The sequence below is a fragment of the Anopheles marshallii genome, chromosome 2 (assembly GCF_943734725.1).
Source record: "Anopheles marshallii chromosome 2, idAnoMarsDA_429_01, whole genome shotgun sequence".
In the NCBI taxonomy this organism is placed as follows: Eukaryota; Metazoa; Arthropoda; class Insecta; order Diptera; family Culicidae; genus Anopheles; species Anopheles marshallii.
In genome coordinates this window covers 32702903-32724972 of record NC_071326.1, presented here as the reverse complement: position 1 = coordinate 32724972, position 22070 = coordinate 32702903, and the positions used below count along the sequence as shown (strand labels likewise).

The window sequence follows — 22070 nt, the reverse complement described above, 5'->3', positions numbered from 1 at the left end:
GGACTTGCTTGGTATCTAGGAAAGACAACCATTTATTATGCGTTCCTGTGTTCCGTCCGCATTCCAGCCCAAGGCAACCAAAAGGGCGTGTAGGCACCTGCAGATCGATGGTGCAAGTGAACAATTTATACTTCTGTACGCACAGATATATTTTTTCTCCCACTATCACGTATCGGTGAGTGGCCTTTACTGGGGTAAAAGATGGTATATCAGTGAAAGTTGTTACAACATACTTTTTCATTCGCTATTCGCTACCGATGATCCATAAAAAATCTCTCTTTCCACGTTAATGGAAGAAACAGTTCGAGCAAAAACGAACTGAGTAGCGTTTTCCGTTCACCAAGTCCTCCTTTTTCTTTCAAGATGGACTTTTCTCAAAGGAAAAAAAAAATGATGTATTGATAGGCTTGTAGCACCTGAGCCTAACCGTTTGCTTGGGTTTGGAAGCAGCAACAAGATGGATTTCCGGCCGCCTGAATGTCTTGCTCAATATTTAACGAAACTTGACCAGTTCGTAAATTATGGTGCAGAAAAGAAGCTTCACGATTCAATGATAGAAGTTGCGGTGAAGTTATCCGTCGCGTTGGTAATGGGTTTGGCAAACATTCTTTAATGCCCCCTTTTTTTGTATTAGTTATTGATCATAACAGCAAGCCAATGCGTGCATTAGCTTTGGTTTTATTCAATTTGTTCATGCTACGATATCAAAATATTATCGAGCCTAATCGAGTAATTTCATTTTATTTCCCGCACCGCCGCACGTCTCGCCATAAACACCCCCGGGCAAATCCACAACCGAAACGCAAACAATTTAACTTTCTGCGGCAGTCTTTCTTCCATCTTGCCCTTGCGTGAATGGCGAAGGGTGTGGTGAAAATTGCGTGAACTCTGTGATGGTCCTCCCGGTCATCAAATATTGATGTGACAGATTGGATGACTGGAAGAGATGTGCCCAGATGGTCTGCAGGTGATTGCCGTGGGCTGGCAATCATAAAGGTTGCGTCCATCGTCTTTCGGTTGCGGGAGCGATCGATCGATTAGCAAAGCGGGCGGCAGGTGAGTGGCCACCATTTTGCCCTTTTGCGTTGTGCCACTGCTTAACCCATGCTGGTGTGATGATGCTACGATCCGTTCTCAGATTTAATCAAACAAACGGGTCCGTTAAATGGTGAAACGATGAAATGCATTATTTGCTGAAATCGGGCGGCTTGTGTTGGCCTAAGGTAGATTTGATTGTTGTTTGCTTAGGATAGTTACTTAAGAGATGGTTTTGATTGCCGGTACGGTTTGATGATATGAAATTCCGCTAAAATAGGTGTCCTTTAGTGTGTGAGAAAACACCCAACCTATGCGAAGAAACAGAAACCAAACCTTCAAACGTACCAGCTTAACGTTTACGACACATCACATCCACTTTTTTTTTCATATTCAATCACAACAAAGTGTTAATATACGAGCAATAAAACAAATTGCCATCATTTTCTCATTGATCCATTACGGACGATTAAAGTTTCACAGCAGTGTGCGTTCAATATTATCTACGTCACGTCTGCCTCGCAGCAATATGAGCCCAGTCCCTTGCACGAAACCACACCATACTGACAGTTAAGATGATAATAAATGACAAAACTTTGAACCTTTCATTTTTATAGCTGGCTGGTGATGGTGACGGTGACCCTAGGAGAGTGGTCAAGTGTGAAACGTAAGATTCATCTCGGCGCCGGATACCCAAAGATGGGTTGCCGTTTTTTTTCTTCTTATCTTCATCTCTTCACAGCATCTCGGCTTTGGTGACACATTGTCACCATCTCGTGCAGTCGGGCCGGTAATCATGCCGTCAAAGTGTTACGACCTGCGGGCGTACGGTGCATGATGGTGATAGGTGGCGCACGAAATGGTAGAAAAGTAAATTGCAAATGTCGGTAGTGGCGGAGAGAAAAAGACACTCCACGTGTAACTTCGAAGGTGTCCGGTGACGGCGTGGTCAGTCCTTGTCCAAGTTCTGAACCGCGGTGAAAAAAAAAAAACCAATCGTATTGGATTGGAGAATTTTCCCACTGCTCCCTACACGCGCCCTAGTGGGAAGGTGTCAAGGATTGAAGATTTTTTTTTCATTTATTTTTGTTGGCTCTGGGAAAACTTCTGGATGAAAAAGGGAAGTGATTTAAGGTGCCCATCTCCAGCACTATGTGAGATTAGCTGTGGTAGAAATTTTTCTTTTGCCCAAATGTTTTTTGTTTGGTTAGAAAAGAAAAGACCTTCACCTGTCCAATTGACTTTGACGTGGAGTAAAAATACCGTAAAAAACTCTATTAGCTGGTCTCTTCTTTCGTGTTATCTTGCTGTGGAATTCTTGCAAGTTCTAGAAACCGGAGCAGGATTTCGTGCTACAACACTACATTAGATAAATGGACGATATCTCAATCGTGTTACTTAAACCTGAGATATCTCAGCAAGGGCATTCAGAGTTAAGTTTTAATGGCTTTTTTACACAGGCAAGGAAAAGTTCCAGTCTACGGCCTAAACTTGAGTGATGTGTACTGCACAAAACAACGGGGTGTTAAATAAATCAAGAAAATGACATTTTCAACGACCAACCCACAAAAAATGGGAACTTCATCCACGCAGCTGGAGAGCGTTTCGGTGCGATGATTTATTCTGCCTGCCTGCCAATAATCACTTCATCAAATGCGGAAGGTCATAAACCGTGGCGTCACCGAACGGATTCGATGGTGGTGCCTGCGATGCCAGGTGCTGTGATAATTGTGTACCTTTCCGTCCATTTGGGTTCCACAACCACCGTCGGTGATGATTAGCATAATTTCTCCACCATCCTGAACCAACGAAAGCTAAGTTCTCTTAAAAGCAACGGGCTGCAGAGCGTGGCGGGTTGGAAGAGTTGTAGGGGAAGGTGAATAAGGCTATAAGGAACGCTGTTATGATGTAAGCCGATAGTGGTTCCCCAGGCACGTCAGCCAGTGCAATATAAAGGAAGGCGAGCTGTAACCTTCTTGTGCCATTGTGCTGAGGTGTGTATGTGTGTGCGGTTTGGAAAAATGTATAATTGTGCCATCGCGACAATGTGACCTCGTGGTATGCGCGTTTTCCTTTTAGCTAAAAGTTTCTTACGGAAGGAAGTGGAATAAATTCTTTTCGATGGAACCAGTTCCTTCCGCTACGAGCTCTCGCTGGCGAGAAGGAATGCTAGCATGTCATTAAATTTATCCGCAAAGTTCACAAAACTGTTACGAACGTGGTGAAACACGTTGTTTTATGTTTCCTCTTTAAAACACTTCAAAATTTGAATTAAACCTAATTCATCTGAACGACCAACTGTGGCATTATCCATCACACTGGACCTAGAAGCTAGAACCCGATGTGGCAGAACAGAGAGAATGAGGGCTTGGGTTGGAAAAATAATAATAACGATAAAGCGTTAACGGGGGCAACATCGCTCGTCAACGGTCAGTGACTGATAAGTGGTGTGCAAAGAATGGCACAGAATAAAAGGATCCAATTCAACGCTTCTTGACACTGACCGCGGTTCGCTGAGTGTTTCCCATTCTTCAGAACTATATGACACCGTGCTGAGCTCAGTTGACATGATTTTCCACGAATAGAAAAAGAGAAATACTTGTCAGAAGTTTTAAGAATCACCCCTTTTTCCTTAAACCCCATCACTGTCGTACCGCGTTTTGCGAGATGACACGTCTTTGCGCCTTGTGTATTGTAGCTGCAGTGTGGCGCGCTGCAACGATGAACAATCTCCGAACCACCGGATAAAGAAAAGAAATGGTGAGAAGCACTAAAAATTATCACGATGGTTCGGTTGGAATCAAAAGTGTGAGCAGTGAAAAACAAAAACGACGACTTCACTCGCCAACGGCAACGGGTTCGTTGCATAATTTGTAATTTAAAGAAACAGTGACGCAGAAACGGGCATTACGGGCGGGTCGAGCGAAAATTGATGAAGTGAATCGAGCACTCGAAGTGAACCTAGTGATGAAGTAGATTCTTCTTACAAACCGGCAAGAGCACTCCCGCCTAGCTTCGCTGCATCTACGGTGGCATTTCCATCGGGGGCATCATTCGCGTCACAATTACGTTCATGAGCACCGCGTTTTCCAGCTCCATTCTTCGCAAACTAGTTTATCATCATTATATTTGCCAGCCCATGTTCGGTTGCCGATGGTCGAGGAACTTTCCGGGGAACTCTGTACGGTGAAGCTCCGTGGTCGGGTCACCCGGGTTGGGCCTGCGGCGGGGTTATACTGTCGTCAGGGCTGCCTTACCGAAGACGTTGCATTAGATCCATTGCTGCCATTCTTGGCAGTCAAGTGTTGAGTGATGGAATGCACGTTTTCTTTGAAATCCTTCTGCATATTTCAGGTTTCTTTGCATCGCATCACTCTTCCCAAGCACCGCCCTCAACTCTCGGAAAGGCAGCATCTGACGGTTCAGTTTCGCGGTTTCGCGCTTGGAGGGATGTCTTTTTCTTGGGGAAGTTTTTTAGTCCGGACCCGGTACGGTTTCCTTGTTCTTGCCTTTTCAGTTGCAATCAATCTTCTGTATTGAGGAGGTTCACTTGTATAAGGCTTTCAGTCAATTCAAAATCCTGTAAGGTTTCGGTTTCGAAACTGCTGAACGGTACCGTTCGGTTCGCTTTGTGAGACTGTTCCCAGTTCGCTATCATTCTTCCGGCACACTCAAAATGTTAGAAAGGAAGAAATGTGAAAATGATTTTTTCCCAAACGATGCCACTTTAAATTTTCTGTCCCATAACGAAGGTGGCTGTTATGAAAGACGCTGATGATGTGATTGTCTTCCACGCTACCTTTGAGGTTTGATTCGAAACGGAAAAAGCTGTAATTTCTACAACGAAAGCCATTTCGACGTTGAGCATTCTGGGAATATTCGATTGATACCATCCTGGATGTACTTTGTTTTAAGAAATACAATGCTTCAACGCTGATACCAAATTGAAGCTTATTTTGGCAAAAAGGACGCGTATTTAAGTCCTTATACACGAGAAAAGCGTATCTTTCAAGACAAGCTGTTCATGCTTCAGGTAGGATTATGCTATAGGATTCAAATGGATAAAAACCGGTAAGCCTCACGCAATAAGGCACTCTCATTTCGCCTCGGTACGGTCTGGTGGATTCGTAGGATTAAAGCACCCGAAAACATGTTTTATTAAATGTTCAGTTCGAAACACTCTTGGGTGAAGAAAAGAGAGTGAGGGAAACAAAAAACGGTAAGAATCGTCTACACAGTTCACGTCACAAGCAGTTTGTATCGTTTGCAGTAAACAGTTGTGTGCAAGAAAAATAAATAAAAAACTTGGACGAATTCCTTGCCCATGTTCACGACAAAAGGATTACACTTCCCGAGCCGATAAATTACGTTCCATATGTCAGTGGTCGAGTGTCTTGTGTTGCTTGTGCCGCTGCTTCCATGGGGGGTATGAACAAACGTAAAAACGAACAAACGTGGCTCGCTTGACAGATAATACCACCGGACATGGCTGAAATTACGATACGAAACATAGACACGGAGAGCCATTGCTTCTGCTGGGAAAGCCAAAGGAAAAAAAAGAAGCATTAATCCTCGTTCCAGAAAATGTCTCTTTAAATCGACGACCGTGCAACAAGTGTTGTGGTCGTCTTGAAGCCAAGAGACGTTTCGTTTTTTTTTTTACTTCATTCGATGATAAGGCTTTTTATACATCCGGCAAGATATGCGGCAGGACAGCTACGTACGTTTCGCTGTCGCAATGCAATCGGAATGAAAATAATAAAATGAAACCCTGGCACAAGCCGGATCGGGCGGCGGAAAAAACTGATATCCTGCTCCATGTCAAATTGTAGCGCAAACATCAAGGAAGCAATATAATCCCGGAATGAAGAATATACGGGCGAAAAGTGTAGAATGCATACATTCGAACGTACAGTCACGTATACCGGTAAGCAGATCTTACGAAGAGATCAACCCGAGGGAGTGGAAATCGAACCGGCCCAAAAGCATGACGGCACGGGATCGTGTTGCAGGGATCAGTTTCGATCGGTATTTCCGTTTGGTAAGCAACATCGGAGAGAGAGACAAACACATGAAGCTACGATGCCTACGGGGTGACGGTTGCTAGCTGCAACGAGTTTGAAATTCAATTTTACATTTTTTGATTGCATTACAGTGAGTCAACGACGGCGTACTGTACGAGCGGGTGGTCCCCGAAAAGCATACCGTGCTCTGCTGGACGTCACATTCGTCTCGGGGTGAGTGTTGATGTGGGAGTGCCGGATGAAAGATGAAAGCAGTGGCAATTGCTTCAGGCGTGTACCAATCGACAACGTTTCACATTGGATTGTGAGTGAGCTTCTCTGTGACCCGGCTGTATGCTGTATGCTTCAAGCATACAGATAGAGATATCGTTGAGTTGCACCAGTGAGCAAAGCTATGTTTCTCACGCTTTAAAGTTGTTTTTTTTGCCCCGTTTTGGTGCAAAAAATATCCGTTCCTATGGTAACGAGCGCTCGAAGAGCACTACATGACAGATGAACAATTGCCTTTTTGCTACAGACTTCAGCACGCAGCTAGACACCAGGCGTCTCCATTGTCGGTGTTACACATCAGTCGGTGCAGGTTGTTCGCTTAAGCTCACCCGCGCTGTGAAACGTGAACTCGAGCGAGTTTTTGCAAGCTGAAAAAGGTGATGGGGTTTCTTTTTTGTGTACTGGATCCTTCACATGGACATAAGGTAAGAGCAGTGCATGGTGAAGAGACTCAGAGCTTTTTAGAAACGGTATCGTGCCAGCAAGCGAACGAGCACACGATAACTTGAAGAATGCTTTATGCGGTATATGTCTTCTTTATGGTTCGCATCCAATTCTTCTCGCTTGCCTGCTGGATTACAGCACAAAGTCAACCCGTACGTAGCGGTACGATCGCCCGTTCTATAGTAACTGCCAGAACGGTGTTTGAAACGTTTGGCCACCCCGCCTCCCCCCGTTTGCTATCACCGTTGAGTCAAAAGTGCCTTACCACTCGGCATACTGGACCCATCGAATAGTGACGGGGTTTTTTTTTATGGATCGAACAGGTTGTGGCCCGGGTGTACCTTGAGCGCTAGCAATCGTACCCGGGGATCGGGTTCAATAAGAAAATGGCAACGATTTGCTTAACACGAAGGTTTACGAGATGGGCTGGGGAGCCCTGAACTTTCAAGGATAATCCCAACACGCTTCTGGCGTGGCCGCATGACGGGTACCGGAGAGGAAAAATCTTAAAGCACAATCCATTTCTTCCAATTTTCCAACCCGGTTTACTATTCTTCACACGCTATGCCATGATGTGCCCCTTTGGGGCAGAATCATTTTATTACCACGGTGGATGCTTGCGTGTGTGTGTATGTTTGTTTATTTGTTTGTGTTTGTTACTTTATTCAGCTGCAGGACAAAATATGCTAATAAACCTGGCGTAGTGGGAGAACATTTTGGGAGTTATTACCTCGGTGGCGAAGGAAATCGTTCGCCGTAACTTTATTCACCTAGTCGCCACATAAAGCAAAAACCGTTCGCATCGATCGACGGCGTCAGGCATAAAAAGGGATTCGTCCTTGGAGCCAAACCGTAACATAAACGGCCACATATTGACGCAAATACTCACCTTCCCTTTTCGTAACGGGGACAAAAAGAGGTAGGGAGGGGGGACACACTGAACGGGGAGTTTGTTCATGTTCAACCCGTAGCCATGGGATAAACTGGGGAGCCGTCTTACCGTACGGCACGGGGATTAGTATGTGCCTCGCTTTTCCGGGTTGCTTAAATTAACGATTCCAACGCCTAAAACGAACCCCATCAAGCTGAAGTTTATTTCCGCCGAAGGGTTCAAAATAAAAGCACACAAATGATCCGTTTGTTGCCGGAAACTGGCGGTACATTTCCCGATAGGCTGTGTGTGGCTGTGTGGTACGCAAAATGGCGAGCGGTTCAAAATCAATTATCGATTTCCGGGACGACTTATCCGGTCGTTACTTACGGCTGAATGCTGTACAGTGTTTGTTTTTTTTTGTAGAAAAGGACGATAGAAAGGGAGAGCAAAAAAAACTGGTTTTCCGAACCCGAAAAAACACTTTGTGTATGAGGCAATGTAGGTTGTTTGTTTATTTTTATGTTTGTACGTTAGGCCATACTGGATAGCGGATGAGGAACCCAAGTGCTAAATTTGAACACAACGAGATCGTAGTATCGAAAGCTGACGGTTCCGAGTTCCGTGGCTCGTCGGTGCAGTTTTAGTGATGTCATAAATTTTTCTCAATTTACGCAAATACACCATTTTGCACCCACACTTTGCCGTGCCGTTCATAAACTATTTATTGACCTTCGGCAATATCGTCGCTGCGTTAGGGGTGGATTCAAATCGTATCCATTCGTTTCGCTAGGAGAGCCAGTTCTGGACGGTGTGAAGTTCATTGTATTTGCTTTATAGAATTGTTCAAATTGTGCTGGATCTAGGACGCATAGAGCAGAGTTTCTATGCAGTTTCAGTTTAGAATTATTTGAGGAATTGATGGTGCCAAGTGTATGGGAATTTGCAGCATGGTTGGACCAAAGGAACGAGTATGTGAATTATAGATTTAATTTGTGATGCCCGTTTGCAGGAAGCTTTTGTTTTGTGTTTTCTCACAAACCGAAAGCGATGAGGTCGAAGTGAACATTTTCCCTTCACTGCACTAGCTTCATTACTATATTATGCCTCTTAAGGCAATACCCATAGGTAGCGTTCTCACAAAAGGGTGCCCAATCCGTTGCTGTAGCCCAATAATTAATGGTGAAAAAAAATGTAACACTTTACCCTTGGAGGGGATCGTTAATTATATCACCCTGTGTGCAGTGAACAATTGCATTAATTCAAGCACCATCTCAAGTTGCTTCCGTACCGAGCGCCCAATGCGTTCCTATTGATTGATCCACCCTTGATGTTCGGGCTAGCTTCCTACCGGGGGGATAAGAGGGAAAAACCAGCCGTTTGATGTTCACGGTGCAAATTAGCATCATTAATCTTATCGACGTTTCGTGTTGGTTTGCACGGTGTAGAAACCCGAATTGACGGGCTGTGATTTTCGATTGTGTTAATCCCGCTTCCTGGTTCCCGAGGCGAAGTGATGGAATTGATACCATTCATCAAACATTAGCGCACGGCACACGGTGGAAAGCAAGCAGAAGCACAAAAAAACTGATTCGATGGAAAGCTCTCGCCATCAACGAAAATGTGCGACATTTTCTTTACTGCTCGCGAAAACACAAAGTTAGGTAGAAAAGGCAAGACAAATAGAACAAAACAAAAAAAAAAACACCACAAAAACAAAAACGTTTTCGATTTACTTGGCGTAGCATTTGCGCAGCGAAGCATCTCGGAAATGGTGGCACGTTGCACGTGGAAGAGACGTACGCTCCTGATTGACACCAGATGGAGTTCATCAAAGGCTTAGTTACAGTCGTTTGAAAGAGAAGAAAGCGAAAGTCGGGGCGGAACAACGTAAAAGAACCATCACTTCGGTAGGTTAAAGAACAGCACGCACGCACCAACACATGCTGGGACGATACGCTGGAGCGCTCGTAGTCGTCGAAGGAATGAGGGTTTTGGGTTGGAAAATGAAGCTGCACCAAGCAAAACAAATTGTTGCCCCTGAGCGAAAGCGAACGCGCAACGGTAAGAGAGTAAAGCGCCACTTCGAACCGTCACAAATATTGAAGTAAGTGTTTGCAAAGTAAAAGCTTTTACCGTACCCCGTAGACGCATTCTTCGCTTTCCTTACGTGTCTTGCGATGAAAATGATGATTCGTTTCCGAAGTGTGCTCACCGCGTTGCCAAGGAAACCAAAGGCAGAAAAGAAATCAGAAGCCTTCGGCTATAGGTTTTGAGCGACGTAGACCGTAACGTACCTGGTGCGTTATTCCCATATCTTCCAGCAGGCACAGTGAACTTTCACTGGGCGCCTCCATCAAATGGAGCAACGTTCGGATTGGAGTGTTGTGCCGGGTCTATTGTTTGTCCCACCCCAATGGATATTCTATACCAGCGACATAAATCTTCACTTCGTGTGCCACGCCACACAGCGCCAGAAGTAGTGCGTGCGTGGAAGTTTCTCTTACCAACCTCTTTGTGTGTGTGTGTTACTGTGTTGCAAGTGTTGCACGAGCATGAGTGTTCTTCTGCATAGCTCTTGCCCTTAGGAAGGATACCGATACTTGGCAGCAGTGGCCTACTGAGTTGTATCGACTATCGGGCGAAAGGTGTTTCCTTGTGTTTATAATACCGTCTCCCCGATGGTATATAGGTGGCCGTGCCTATGCCACAGATCGATTTCAAACCAACAAAATCTTCCCGTATGAAACCGATGGTAGATTGAGGGCAAGCGTAACACGCACCACCGGGGCAGTACTATGGTTTTGAGTGGAAAAGCACTTGAATGGAGATGATGCTTCACTGTGCCACAGCACACACGAGGTGACGAAGGCGTTCAGAAGCGTGGGGAGTTGATGACGGCACGGTGGTAGATATCTTGCTCAGCGCTATCGCAGCAGGCGTGTAGTAGCGTGGTAGTACACCACAGCAATAATGGCTGTCTCATCTGGTGTTGTTTCGTGCACAACGCACCATGGCAATCGTCACCAACATGTGGGACATTAATCTTGTCGAGCTGATCGCGTCACGTGCGATAGTTGTAAATTTTCATCGTGCGTTTTGGTTTTTAGGGGAGGTGGTTGTGGGAGCTTTGCTCGGGAGACGCAGACGACAGGGCATAAAAATAGTCGGTTGTTTAATTTTGGTCACAACACGCGAATGTACCGACTGTTATTCAACTGCCTATAATGCAAACGTTCAATACAAAACTGTGCTTTATAAAATGGAAACAGTTGTGTTAAGATGATATTTTTAGGAAAGATGTATTTCAAAGGTGATGTATAATTTGTTTACTGATTTTACAACTTTTGCTAACTCAACTCTTTATCATCAGTTAAACATATGTAATCAATTTTTTAAATGCGTAGTTTTTTACTGGAACGTTGAATATGAACTGTGCATAAATAAGGAACCTTTAGGTATGTTTCGAGCAAACAACCGGAACAATGAACACAAAGTTAGTATTGAAAAGCACAGCTACACGTAAATATTGTAAACTATTTAATGCCAACAAATTCAAAAAACATGGAAAGGGTCACATGCAGTAGAAGGCATAATTATGTGTTATGGCACCCCTTCTTTGAAGTGGACTATCACAATAGAAGCCATTCAGCGAAAATTCACACGATTCGCTCTATGTTCATTTCTGTTCAGTAATGTTCTGTTCCCATCTGGGCTATAGAACCTGTGCAGTGTATTATTAAGACTTGAAAAGTCTTGACCGAAAAGTCTTGAGCCGTGAAGTCGCTCAATGTGTTTGTGTAGCAAAATTATCAACTGGTAAAATTGACGCCCTGGACCTTCTATCTAGACTAAACATATATGCACCAGCACGTGCTTTAAGAAACCGCGAATTCTTTGCTCCTCAATTTCGTCGGAAGCTATTTGTGAAGTGTCAATGATCATGTCCTAGTCCTAATGAGAAGCTTCAATGAACGCTACAATCTTTTTGATTTCTCTGAGTCCCAGTTCAAAATTTAACTTATTCTTTTATACGCCTTATCAAATGTAAATAAGATGCGTTAAGTCAGTGTTTAGGCCGCATGTGTTGCCAGACACTTTTGTTAAAATAAAAGATAAAAATAAAGAAATATATGATTTTTAAAATACCGCACAACAGTAGGCTTATCGATTAATTTGTGTTAGGTGTAATGATGTAATGATAATAACATTCCTAGATTAATATACTTTTTAATTTACTTTATGCTAATTCCCTGCTTTCCTTCAGATCTTCTACTTTTATTAAGACCTGCCATCTTCAAGTTAATGCAACAGTATTGTATTGGTTCTTTTCAACAAAAAAAAGGAAGACACCTTCCCCAAAATGAAAATTACCCCACATGATCTAACGCTACGTCAGCAAGGGAAAGAAAACTCCGGGACCGAAAAAGAAACCGAGGAAAGTTAAATCGAAGCTTTAAATTAAACCAATTTGCATAAAGTTTTGCTCGTAGCTTGCCGCCCTGTGTGGTAACGTGAGTGAGATTGGCCAATCGTCGTGGTACATACCTGTGGTACAAACCTATCGAATTCGAAAGCAAGGTATCGGGTGCCTTGATGGTGAGAATCGTTTTAAAACTTAAATTAAAACCCTCCACAGCTTACATTTACAAATGCGCGTACAGAAGCAGACCGGGGTTGGCAAGAACCGTATCAAAACACACACACATACAAATCCAGTATTGAGTCAATGGAAAAACAGGCTGTAAGCATTATACGGATTCGATCGCCGCACGGAACAGCAGTGTGGCAGTAGGTCGGGACGGTACGGTAATCTTCAGCGTTTTCGGCCACGAAAGCAACTGAAATTAGCATTTTTGTGTTGCTTGCGGGTGTGAAAAGAATTGAGCGGCATTAAATTATGTGCTTTCACGACGGTATGATGCGGCTGGGATGTAAAGCTTTTAGAAGATATTATGTTTTCACATTGGAACAAGCGGGAAAGGTAAAATATCAAATCGAAAAATATTATTTTCACAGGAGCTTGAGATTAAATAAATTGAACGTTTGATGGGTGTGTGTCTGCAGATCCTTCTCCAAGTTGACGCAACAGTGTTAGTGGCAGATTAACAACCACGTGTCTACATATCGGGGGTCCGGTTGGGAAACACAAAGTTCATAAAACTGAAAAGAATTATTACCAAAAAAAAAAAAACATTCACCTCTTCCCATGGAAAACCCAACCGGGTCCGACCGGACGGTGTTCATTTTCCGGGATGTAATTTACTGCTTGTTGGAAACGTGAAGCAGTTCTTAAGTGTACAGAACAGAAAGGAAACAAAAAATGTATCAAGATGAGCGTTTTTTTTTTAGTGTTTGTTTTCCTCCCTTCAACGTGGTTGAAGGGTTGAAGGGTAAAAATATGGGAAGACATTTACTCGCTACTTCCACGTGGGAAGAGCTACCATTCGAGGAAGGTTGCCCAAAAGCACAGAACGCACCAGTACCAGAGAGGCCAAAAATGGTTGGCCACTGGACAGGTCGGAAATTTCCAGTTTGTGACCAAACTGTTCTCGTACAGCAATCAAAAATCAAACTAGCCGGCTGCAAGATGAAGGATTTGATGAAGAACCATCCCGTTTGGTTGCCTTCTGCACGCTGGGTCTCTTTCTCGGATGCGAAAGGCTTAAAGGATCCAACCCCTTTTCGGGCACAATCCTGGGCACTGGGGATGGTACTTTCATCTTGGTGATATTTTTCTACTGTCCCCTGTTTGCCACTGCTCCCCGGTTCACACATGAACCCGGTGGGAAAAGTCGGATTTTTGTCGTAAGACTAGCAGTTTTGGTAGGCGGTCGGTCCACTAGTCTGTCGCAAACGACACATTTGTGGTCAGCGTTATGTTACTCGGGAGCTGTGGACTTATTTTTTGTTTCTCCTTCAGCAGCTATTTGTGAGGTTTAGTGTTACCTTTCGGAGGGAAACGGTTTTTTTGGGTGTGTGTTTGTGTATTCGCGAGGATTTGCTGCAGGTTTTGTGTTGGAGGGAACCTAGAAAGGAACTTAACATAGCCAAAAGAAACACTACCATCCATATACGTACTCTGGTTTGCCCAGAAAAATACCCATCCGGTGAATGGAACCGGCTGGACCGGGTTACCACCACAGGCTGGCTATTTCCCACCGCAGCAGGGCCAATTATCGCTACCGGATTTTGAGGTTTGTTGTGCGGCGTGTTATGAACGTTTGTGTAGCCTTTTTTGTACCTCCTTTGCTTCTTATATTAGCCAGCATCAGAATTGGCTGCAGAGTGAGAGGGTTTTAGGAACCGGATCGGTTAACCGTACCACTAGTCACATTCCAGGGGTCGAAAGTTCATACACCAGTTCCGAAAAGTGTACGGAAGCGCACATGGTGAAATGGGTGGGGGGAAGCAAAAATAGCAAAAACGGATGGATTTTATGCCCAGCGGCTATTGACCATCGAAGGTAACTTTTTGGACATGGAAATGGGTAAAACATTGTGCACAAAACACAGCGTATCACTTTCATCCACTGCGCTAGGAGGATGGCATAGTTCTCACGGGATTAAACCGAAGATGAAGAACGAAACCAAGGAGCAGAAACTGACCGGCAGAGTTATAGTAGGTGAAACAGGTGAGCCGAACACCGTAGAGGATAGTGTAACACACAGCAACCGAACATTTGGACCATCCAAACGCTTCCAACGATTCCCGCAAAACATTGCGTACACTATCCAACCGGGTGTGTCCGTTTTTGCTGAAAAAAAGCTCGAAATTTGCTCAGTTCATGTTGTACCACACTACCTCGGGCACTCTGGCACTCATGCCGATAGCCTAAAACGAAGAAAAAATACACGGAAAACGCACCTAAAACCTTGAGCAGAAAATTGTTCCTTCAGGCGCGGTCCATCCCGTCGGTGGAGGGGTTCGAATAGAAAGGGCGTGTTCGTGTTGCTGCCAAACGAGGTCAAACGAGATACCGGGATGATGGCATGTTGGGTGGGCTGCTTTCCCGCAGGAAATGTTCTGAGGTTTTTTTTGTTGACGGGGCTGTTGCTAGCAAACTGTATTGCACGAGTTTTGTAGTTTTTTCTTTAAAAAATCATTTATTTGTTGCGTTTTCAAACACGCCTGGGGATGAAATTATCTCGCAAGCTTAGTTTTCGTAAACCCAAATGCAAGTGAGCCACGGCATACAACCGTGTTTGGGATAACTTTTTGGCTTACGAACCTTCAAGCATGGTTCGGTTTGATGATCAAAAGTGCCTTCAAGCATGGATTTGTAAACGATTTTCCTAGGAAACTGGACGGAGATCGTCCAGCTGGACAGGTTTGGTTCGATAATTCTAGGGCAGCCCGGGGAGTTTCGCATTCACATAAGTATAAGCCGGATAGGATTCCATCGATAATCCCGGTGCTTTGCAGTGCAGTGAACTGGAGAAGCTACGCTAAACACACACACACACATGCACAGCTAACTAAAGCTAAGCATTCGTCTTTTTGTAGAGGATTCAGAATCGTAGGTTATGCTATCCCCAAGTCAAGCTTTACCTTTACGCTTCGACACTTCTACGGGCTGCTGTTCGTCAGTGCGGTGGGTCGAATTGAAATGATTCATTGGAAGGAACTTGCCATCGTGGCTCTACGAATTGGTTAGCTATTTTTGTACGCATTTGCCAATGAAAACTAACCCACGGAAAATAAACTCCACGTGGGATACGTTGCTATCACAATACAGGGAGCAATTTGGGTTCCGAAAGCTAGTCACCATCTTACGAATGGCCAATAGGCGCAAGGATGTGAAGTTTCACGTACGGTGGTAGAACCGGCGAGCAGTTATTGCTGCGGGATTATAACATCCAACGATTCATCTTGCACGCTGGTTCGTTGCGATTCATTTATACAACAGACAACGACCACCTTCTTCTGGCACACAGATGTGACAGGGATCAAGCAAAATCTTGCCCCCGTAGTACGGACTGGGACGGCAAAGTACCGGCCTGCCTGTACGCAACGAAAATAAAGGCACCGGTTTGCCTTTTTCCGTGCAAAGCACACCAAGCACGGTACCTACCGCTAGAAGCAGAAGCGATTGTCCGCACACGCATCAGTGGGATTTGAGATTGAAGCGCTGGATTAGGCGGGACAGAAATAACACGGGAGCACTGGTTTAGCAGTAACTGACAGGCGTCTTTGGAGGTTTTGTGTGCCATGGTACCATGAAAGGGACAATTGTGGCTGCGTTGCGTTGCCTTCCTGCTGCTGCCATCGATTTGCAAATGACATTTCGCTTTCCCTTTCGAACACCAGTCCGTCGGAGTACGTTAGAGGATGGTTGGATATAGTTTTTTTTCTAACATACAAAGTAACGTAATGCGTAACACAAAATGCAAATCACAGAAGACGGGTTAGAACCAGTTATGGACTATATGGTTGGAAATTCAATTCTTCACATTTGTACGATTGTACCTGATTCGTGAGATTGCTGTGAGCTCCCGTGCATACGATGAAGCTTACCTGCGGACAGATAGAAAAGAATGATAATAGTCTGAATTATTAAATGATGTTAAAACAATTGAATACATGTAGGAGAAATTGGTCATTAATTGCAGAATTGAGTTTGTGTGTAGGTTTCAACTTGTAGCTTTCGATTTTTACTAGCGCTTAGAGTCATTTATGTCTGTACTCATTTCAGATCTACTTGAAAAGGATTCGATAAAGATTACAACATTACTATTAGAACTCTATATAGGGGTTTGGAGCTTAATTACCAAAGCCAACAGCATTTCTAAATTCTATTAAAGGCGAACCAGAATGAGGTGATGTAGATTTGGATCCCTTGCAAATTTTGTATGCTAAAATTTATCCCACAACAACTATGAACAGAATCTATTGCAACTAACAAAAGTACCTACAGTATAAAATGTAATGCTTTCCCCATATACCTTCCCTTGAAATTGATTTTAAGCTTAAATAGCATCCAGAAATGTGTGCCAACTGTGCCACTTGAAGACAATGACGATATGTTGTTAAGAATAAAGTCTAATTGCAAATTTCTAACATTTTTTTTAACTAAACCAAATAACTATTTCATTTACTTTAATTGTGGAAGTAACGGTGGCTACACTTCGTTTTTTTAATTGTCAGAATTACCAACAGATTGACCAGAGTTACCGTATTCGTCCGATCCAAGCAGCCAGGTGATCGATTGCACCAAGGATACGAGACGTCTTTAGACGAATGCTTTTGCCTCATTATCGTTGCAATAAAATGTGTCTAAAAATTTTTTATACAAACTGAATGGCTGTCTCTTCTTCAATCATATATGACATTTAATATCAGTCAGTTCTTTCGATGAGTTTGTTTTTTTGTTATACTGTTCATTGGCGAAGATCGCCCATAGGGACAACAAAACATATCGGTTACATCTAGAGCGTGCGCATGTTGCTTCGTCCGTTGGGTTTGGTTTGTGTTTCATCTATTTCCCAACCGAAGCGTCACCATCACCGATTGGCCCACCATCAAAACAATGGCAATCAATCGATGATGGCGTCACTGTTGTTGATGATGATGATGATGCAAATATAGCGACAAAACCAGGAGTCCACGGATCAGTATTCCCCAGAGACAAGCAGTGAAATCGCTCCCAGCTCAGTGTTGTAACATTGTTGCAATCCGAAATTGGAATGGATAACCAAGGGAACCGCAAACGGGCTTAAAGAAGAACCCTGTGGCCAGATATAGAGTTCCAAAGCAACAGAAAAAAAAAACGAGAAAACAAAACTAGCGTGACAAGTGAAGTCGCCTCCAGTCACGCACAGGCATGGTGGAATTTTGACACAGGCACATCTTCCGACGCGCTGGTTGAACAGTGGAATAGGGAAGCGGATGAACAACAAAACGAACCAAACGGACACTATTGGTTGGCGCTTCGCTAGATGGGAAAACTAGCATCGGGCTGAGGACAAAGTTTGGAAATTGAAATTCATAACCTCGTCACCGGTTATATCGTTGATAAACTAGCTGCTGCTGCCGCTGTTGCTGTGTAATTCTTTCTCTCTCGTTTTCATTTAAGGTTTTCACAACTTTTTTTTTTGTCTTTACCATTCAACTTTCTATCCACTCGATCCCCCCGATCCACTTCAAATGTCACTCGCTCACCTTCATCATACTCGAGCGGGTGTGTGTTTTTCTACCCAAACGGAAGGGTTTCCACGGACCATATGCGGCTATCGTTTTCCACCCAGCCGAGTATGATACGGTGACCAATTTCCGAATCAATATTTAATCAGGCTCCAAAGCAATATCGGCCCACGGATTGCCTGGTGGGTCATGATGGTGGCCAGCGGGAGATTGCGTTTGTGGAATGTGCCAGCTGGAATTGGAAGTTGTCACTGTGGAAAACCTAAAACCTGTGCTAGTTCCAACTTTTGAAACCATGCGGTAGACTAACATGTGTGCTGGAAGGTACAAAACCGGGCACCCGGTACGCGGGAATGTGGGGAACTCATCTTCTCACTCCAATCCAGCTTGTACTGTAAACACGGCCCCCATTTGTCAAGGGAATTGGAAACATGACCAATTACATCAGCGCCTTGCACGCCCGCAAGGATGGAGCAGCAGAAGCTAGTAATGCTAGTTTGGAAAGGTCGAAATGTCGAGAGGACGCAGCCCTGGTGCTGGCGGTGAGGAATTTTTGATGTATGACCCAAAAAGTTCAGCATCGAGCTAACCGGAACCGGGAAAGTAACAAAACGGTTACCGGGTGGGTAAATACGTATCATTACACCGCATTACACTCGGGCGGACCGAGCGCCAACCGAGCGAAATGTTGCGTGTGCGGTGGGATGGGGGACGCCGACCAGTGTCTACGGTGCCGCCTGGTGAGTGAGATTCAAGCGTAACAGTAGTGATGGAAAGTATACAATAATCACATTACTTCATCAAACATGTGGCCCCCGGGACCGCTCCCTGCCAACCGGTGAGACTTCACCGTGAAAGGGCTGATGTTTTGCACCGTACCGGATGGATGTCGGCCCGGTGAAACATTTATGGGATTTTAATTCCCTGCTCATGGGATGGGAGCGTATGTGTTGGGTTGTAATTATCATCGCAACGGATTTGGTTTCACTTGTGGGAGCAATGATTACAAAATCATAATTGAAATGCTGCACGGAATAGTTTGGTTGTACAGGGCGATACGGGGTTTTATTTGGTTTAAAGCATCGTTTCTATTGATGATTTCAATCATACTGTCATTAAATTATTAGGAGAAATTAAACACAGCAAAAGGAAGATTGTTTAAATATTCTAAATTTTAAATACTTAAGACTTAGAGAGAATCTGTTTTGTAATCAACGCGGAACGAATGAACATTGTGTTGATTTATCTTTCTTATATTTAATCATTAGGTAGATAACATACACAAAATATTTTTTATAGAAAATGTACCTATTTTTAGGATTTTGTTTTATGACGGATATTTCATAGAAATGTTGTTCAATAACACTTAAGATCTTAATAGGTAGGAGCCATACGATTATTTTATTCCATTGATTTCCTTGTTAACATTTTGATAGTAGTATTCCTGCTAGTCGTTTTATTTTGCCTTGCCATAATAATGAAAATAGCCAATAACTTTGAGGCTCACGTCATTCAGTATCGTTTACTCGTATATGTGAAGCCAATAGTCGCTATGTTCAATTTCATTCGTCAAATTTTCATTTATGCCAAATGAATTGCAACTTCTTGAAACATAGTTCTTAATTGTTGATGCTTCACTGTATAAATCATTAAATGTGAGGAGCTAATATTACCACACAAAAATAAGGAAGAGGGTTGTCTTAAAATTTTGTTACCAAAATAAACAGAAAAAAGCGCATACAACGAAATATTTAACTGTAGGTTAGTATTAAACGATAATAATAAGAATAAAAAACTTTGTCCAGAAAGCAACTCGCCATGGGTACCAATGTCGAAGATTTTAAGAGCTCAGATTGCTAGGAACTGCTGTGAACTCAGTCAGGAGGACTTCTTGCCGAAGTTAGCAATATCAGCCTAGAAATGCATCGACTGTTTTTGTTGAATCCTGCATTAACGCTTTTTCATTTTCTTGGCAATAAAAGCTTCGTTCATTGTAATTTAAACACCTCGAACACTTCAAGGTCAAAACAGTGGCAGCGCATTGTCAGCAAAACATTCCATCACATTGAATCATTTGCAAAACATTCCATAACCCTCTGCTAAGTAGCATATTCACGTCGAACATGTATTATTTGCTAAAGAAACCATCCCATTCCACGGCGAGATAAATCAATTCACGCAACGATGACTGTGCAACGTTCAGTCGCGTGTACGATAATCTATTTATTTATCAACCAGCACACGCAAAGCCGTCAGCGTGATCAACAGCACAACTTAACCATGATGCAACGCTGCCAGTCGTCCACCACAACGCACGATGAGGTGAATAAAACACGATCAAGTGTGTAGATGGAAAGGCGTTTTTTTTTCCATTTCCAGAGTTGGCAATGCTTCACTTCATACACGAATTGTAAAGTCATGCCGGTCGGTCAAGTTTTGTGTGGGTCGGTGGGAAAAGTTATTAAATCACAGCGCCTCATAGATTTTCGTTCCGGTGAAAGGCGAAAGAGAGAGAATAAATGCTTGTTGAGGAATTCTTATCTCACCCCCGAGTTCGATTTGGCGTAGTGCTGCTTTTGCTTATGGTATATTTAGTGTCCGTTTGTAGGATATTCTTTCCATTCTTGTTAGGATATCGAACGACATGTGGCGTGACGAAGGATTATATTTATGTTTATGTGTGTTTTACAAGGAAACCACACATAAATACTTGCACGCACACACGTTTAGCCCCCGAAAGCCCGTCAACGTGTACAAGCCAATTACGAACCATCGACTAACGGGACAGGGATACGTTACGGTTCGCTCGCAACCACTAAGAAAAACGACGACTCCCCGATAGCGCTGCGGTCCCGTGGGCTAGAGAGAAAAGTGGGCTTGTTTGTTCGCATTTCGTTCGTTCGAAGCCAAACCGTTTCGCCTGTGGACGTGGAAAATCGCGCAAACCCGTGCAAAATTTGATTTATGATCTCATCTTCGAGCGTGGAGTGCCGGGGGTTGCAGGGGGCGGTGTTTTCCGGGGCCTTGCGATCCTGCCACCAGCCAGCCCCGGGAGGGGTTGTACTGTTTTGATTTTATTGATTTAGAGAAGAAAAGGAAGAAAAAAAACACGACTGTAGCACCGCTAGCAAGCGACACGAAAGTAACAAAAAATCACTATATGAAGTGGAAAATATGGCATTTTCACACGAGAGGCTAAACGCGTCCAATTTGTTACGGGAAGAGAGATTGTTTTGTCGGTGCCGGGCCACCACTATAAAACGTATGGGGTTAGATAGTTTTAACATATTGCGGGGAGGGGAAAAAGTAATTCCCATAAGCAGCTCTGACACCTTCGTATCCTTGGGGTTCGGTTTGACAGATAACGAAGTATGACGGGTTACTATTTGTTGTTCACCGGGATGGTGTATCACGGCTTGAGACTTCCCATGGTGAAAACTCTGAAGTAGTATGCACATGGTTGTGTCCTTTTTTTTTTACGATCAAGCCGTCTGTCTCAAGCCTGTGTATTTGTGTGGGAAGAAGCAAAAGAATGATGTGCAATGGAGCGACACCCAAAATGTGACCATTGGTATGGAATTATTTATTGGGCACGTCGGATCGTTCGCCGGGCCAGTATCTCAGCCAACCGGCAGCTGTAACAGCGGTTACAGTCGTAAATTGTTGCTGGCAGCTTGTTTTGTCGCACGGGCACGACAGAACGAGATTGGAATCAAAACTATTTCCCAACGGCTGCCCAAACAGTGACGGACACTCTGCACTGTTTGTCTCTGCTCTGCTTGTGGTTTGCGGCTAACTATTTTACAAGCGTGCAAACTTTTGTTTTTTCTCTTTTGCTGGGGAAAACAATATACAAAGGAAAAAGTTAAGCTGACAGAGATTGAAACAGTCATAAACAATGTGCAATCAACCGCAATAAATGTTTCGTTCAATTGACGGGAAATCTTCAAACATATGGGATGCGCTATTTTCTCTACAACCACCAATGACTCACATGTCATATGATGGGGAGTTTTCTTGTTTGCCCGTTCGTTTTACTGCCATTCCATCGTTACCAGTCTGGTAAATCGATTTGTTTGCATAACTGTAAACAGTTTCGTTTTTGGTCCTTTCGATCACACACATTCTTTCCCATACACACACACACACACACACACACACACATACACAACACAATCAAGCACACGCACATTCACACTATTGAGGACCGAACAACCGCCTAGCCACGTGGCGATGATCGATAAAAACGTAACCTCCGACATGGACAGGGTGGATCGTGCCGG

The 22070-nt window shown here is 43.8% G+C and overlaps 1 protein-coding gene across 1 annotated transcript in view; it reads right to left on the bottom strand.

The window, feature by feature from the left end:
- LOC128709624 (uncharacterized) overlaps positions 1–22070 on the bottom strand; it is a 111879-nt gene that overhangs the window by 60314 nt on the left and 29495 nt on the right. Inside the window, exon 10 of the mRNA XM_053804628.1 lies at positions 16114–16161. Coding sequence (XP_053660603.1) covers positions 16114–16161 — 48 coding nt within the window. The remainder of the gene's footprint in view (positions 1–16113; positions 16162–22070) is intronic.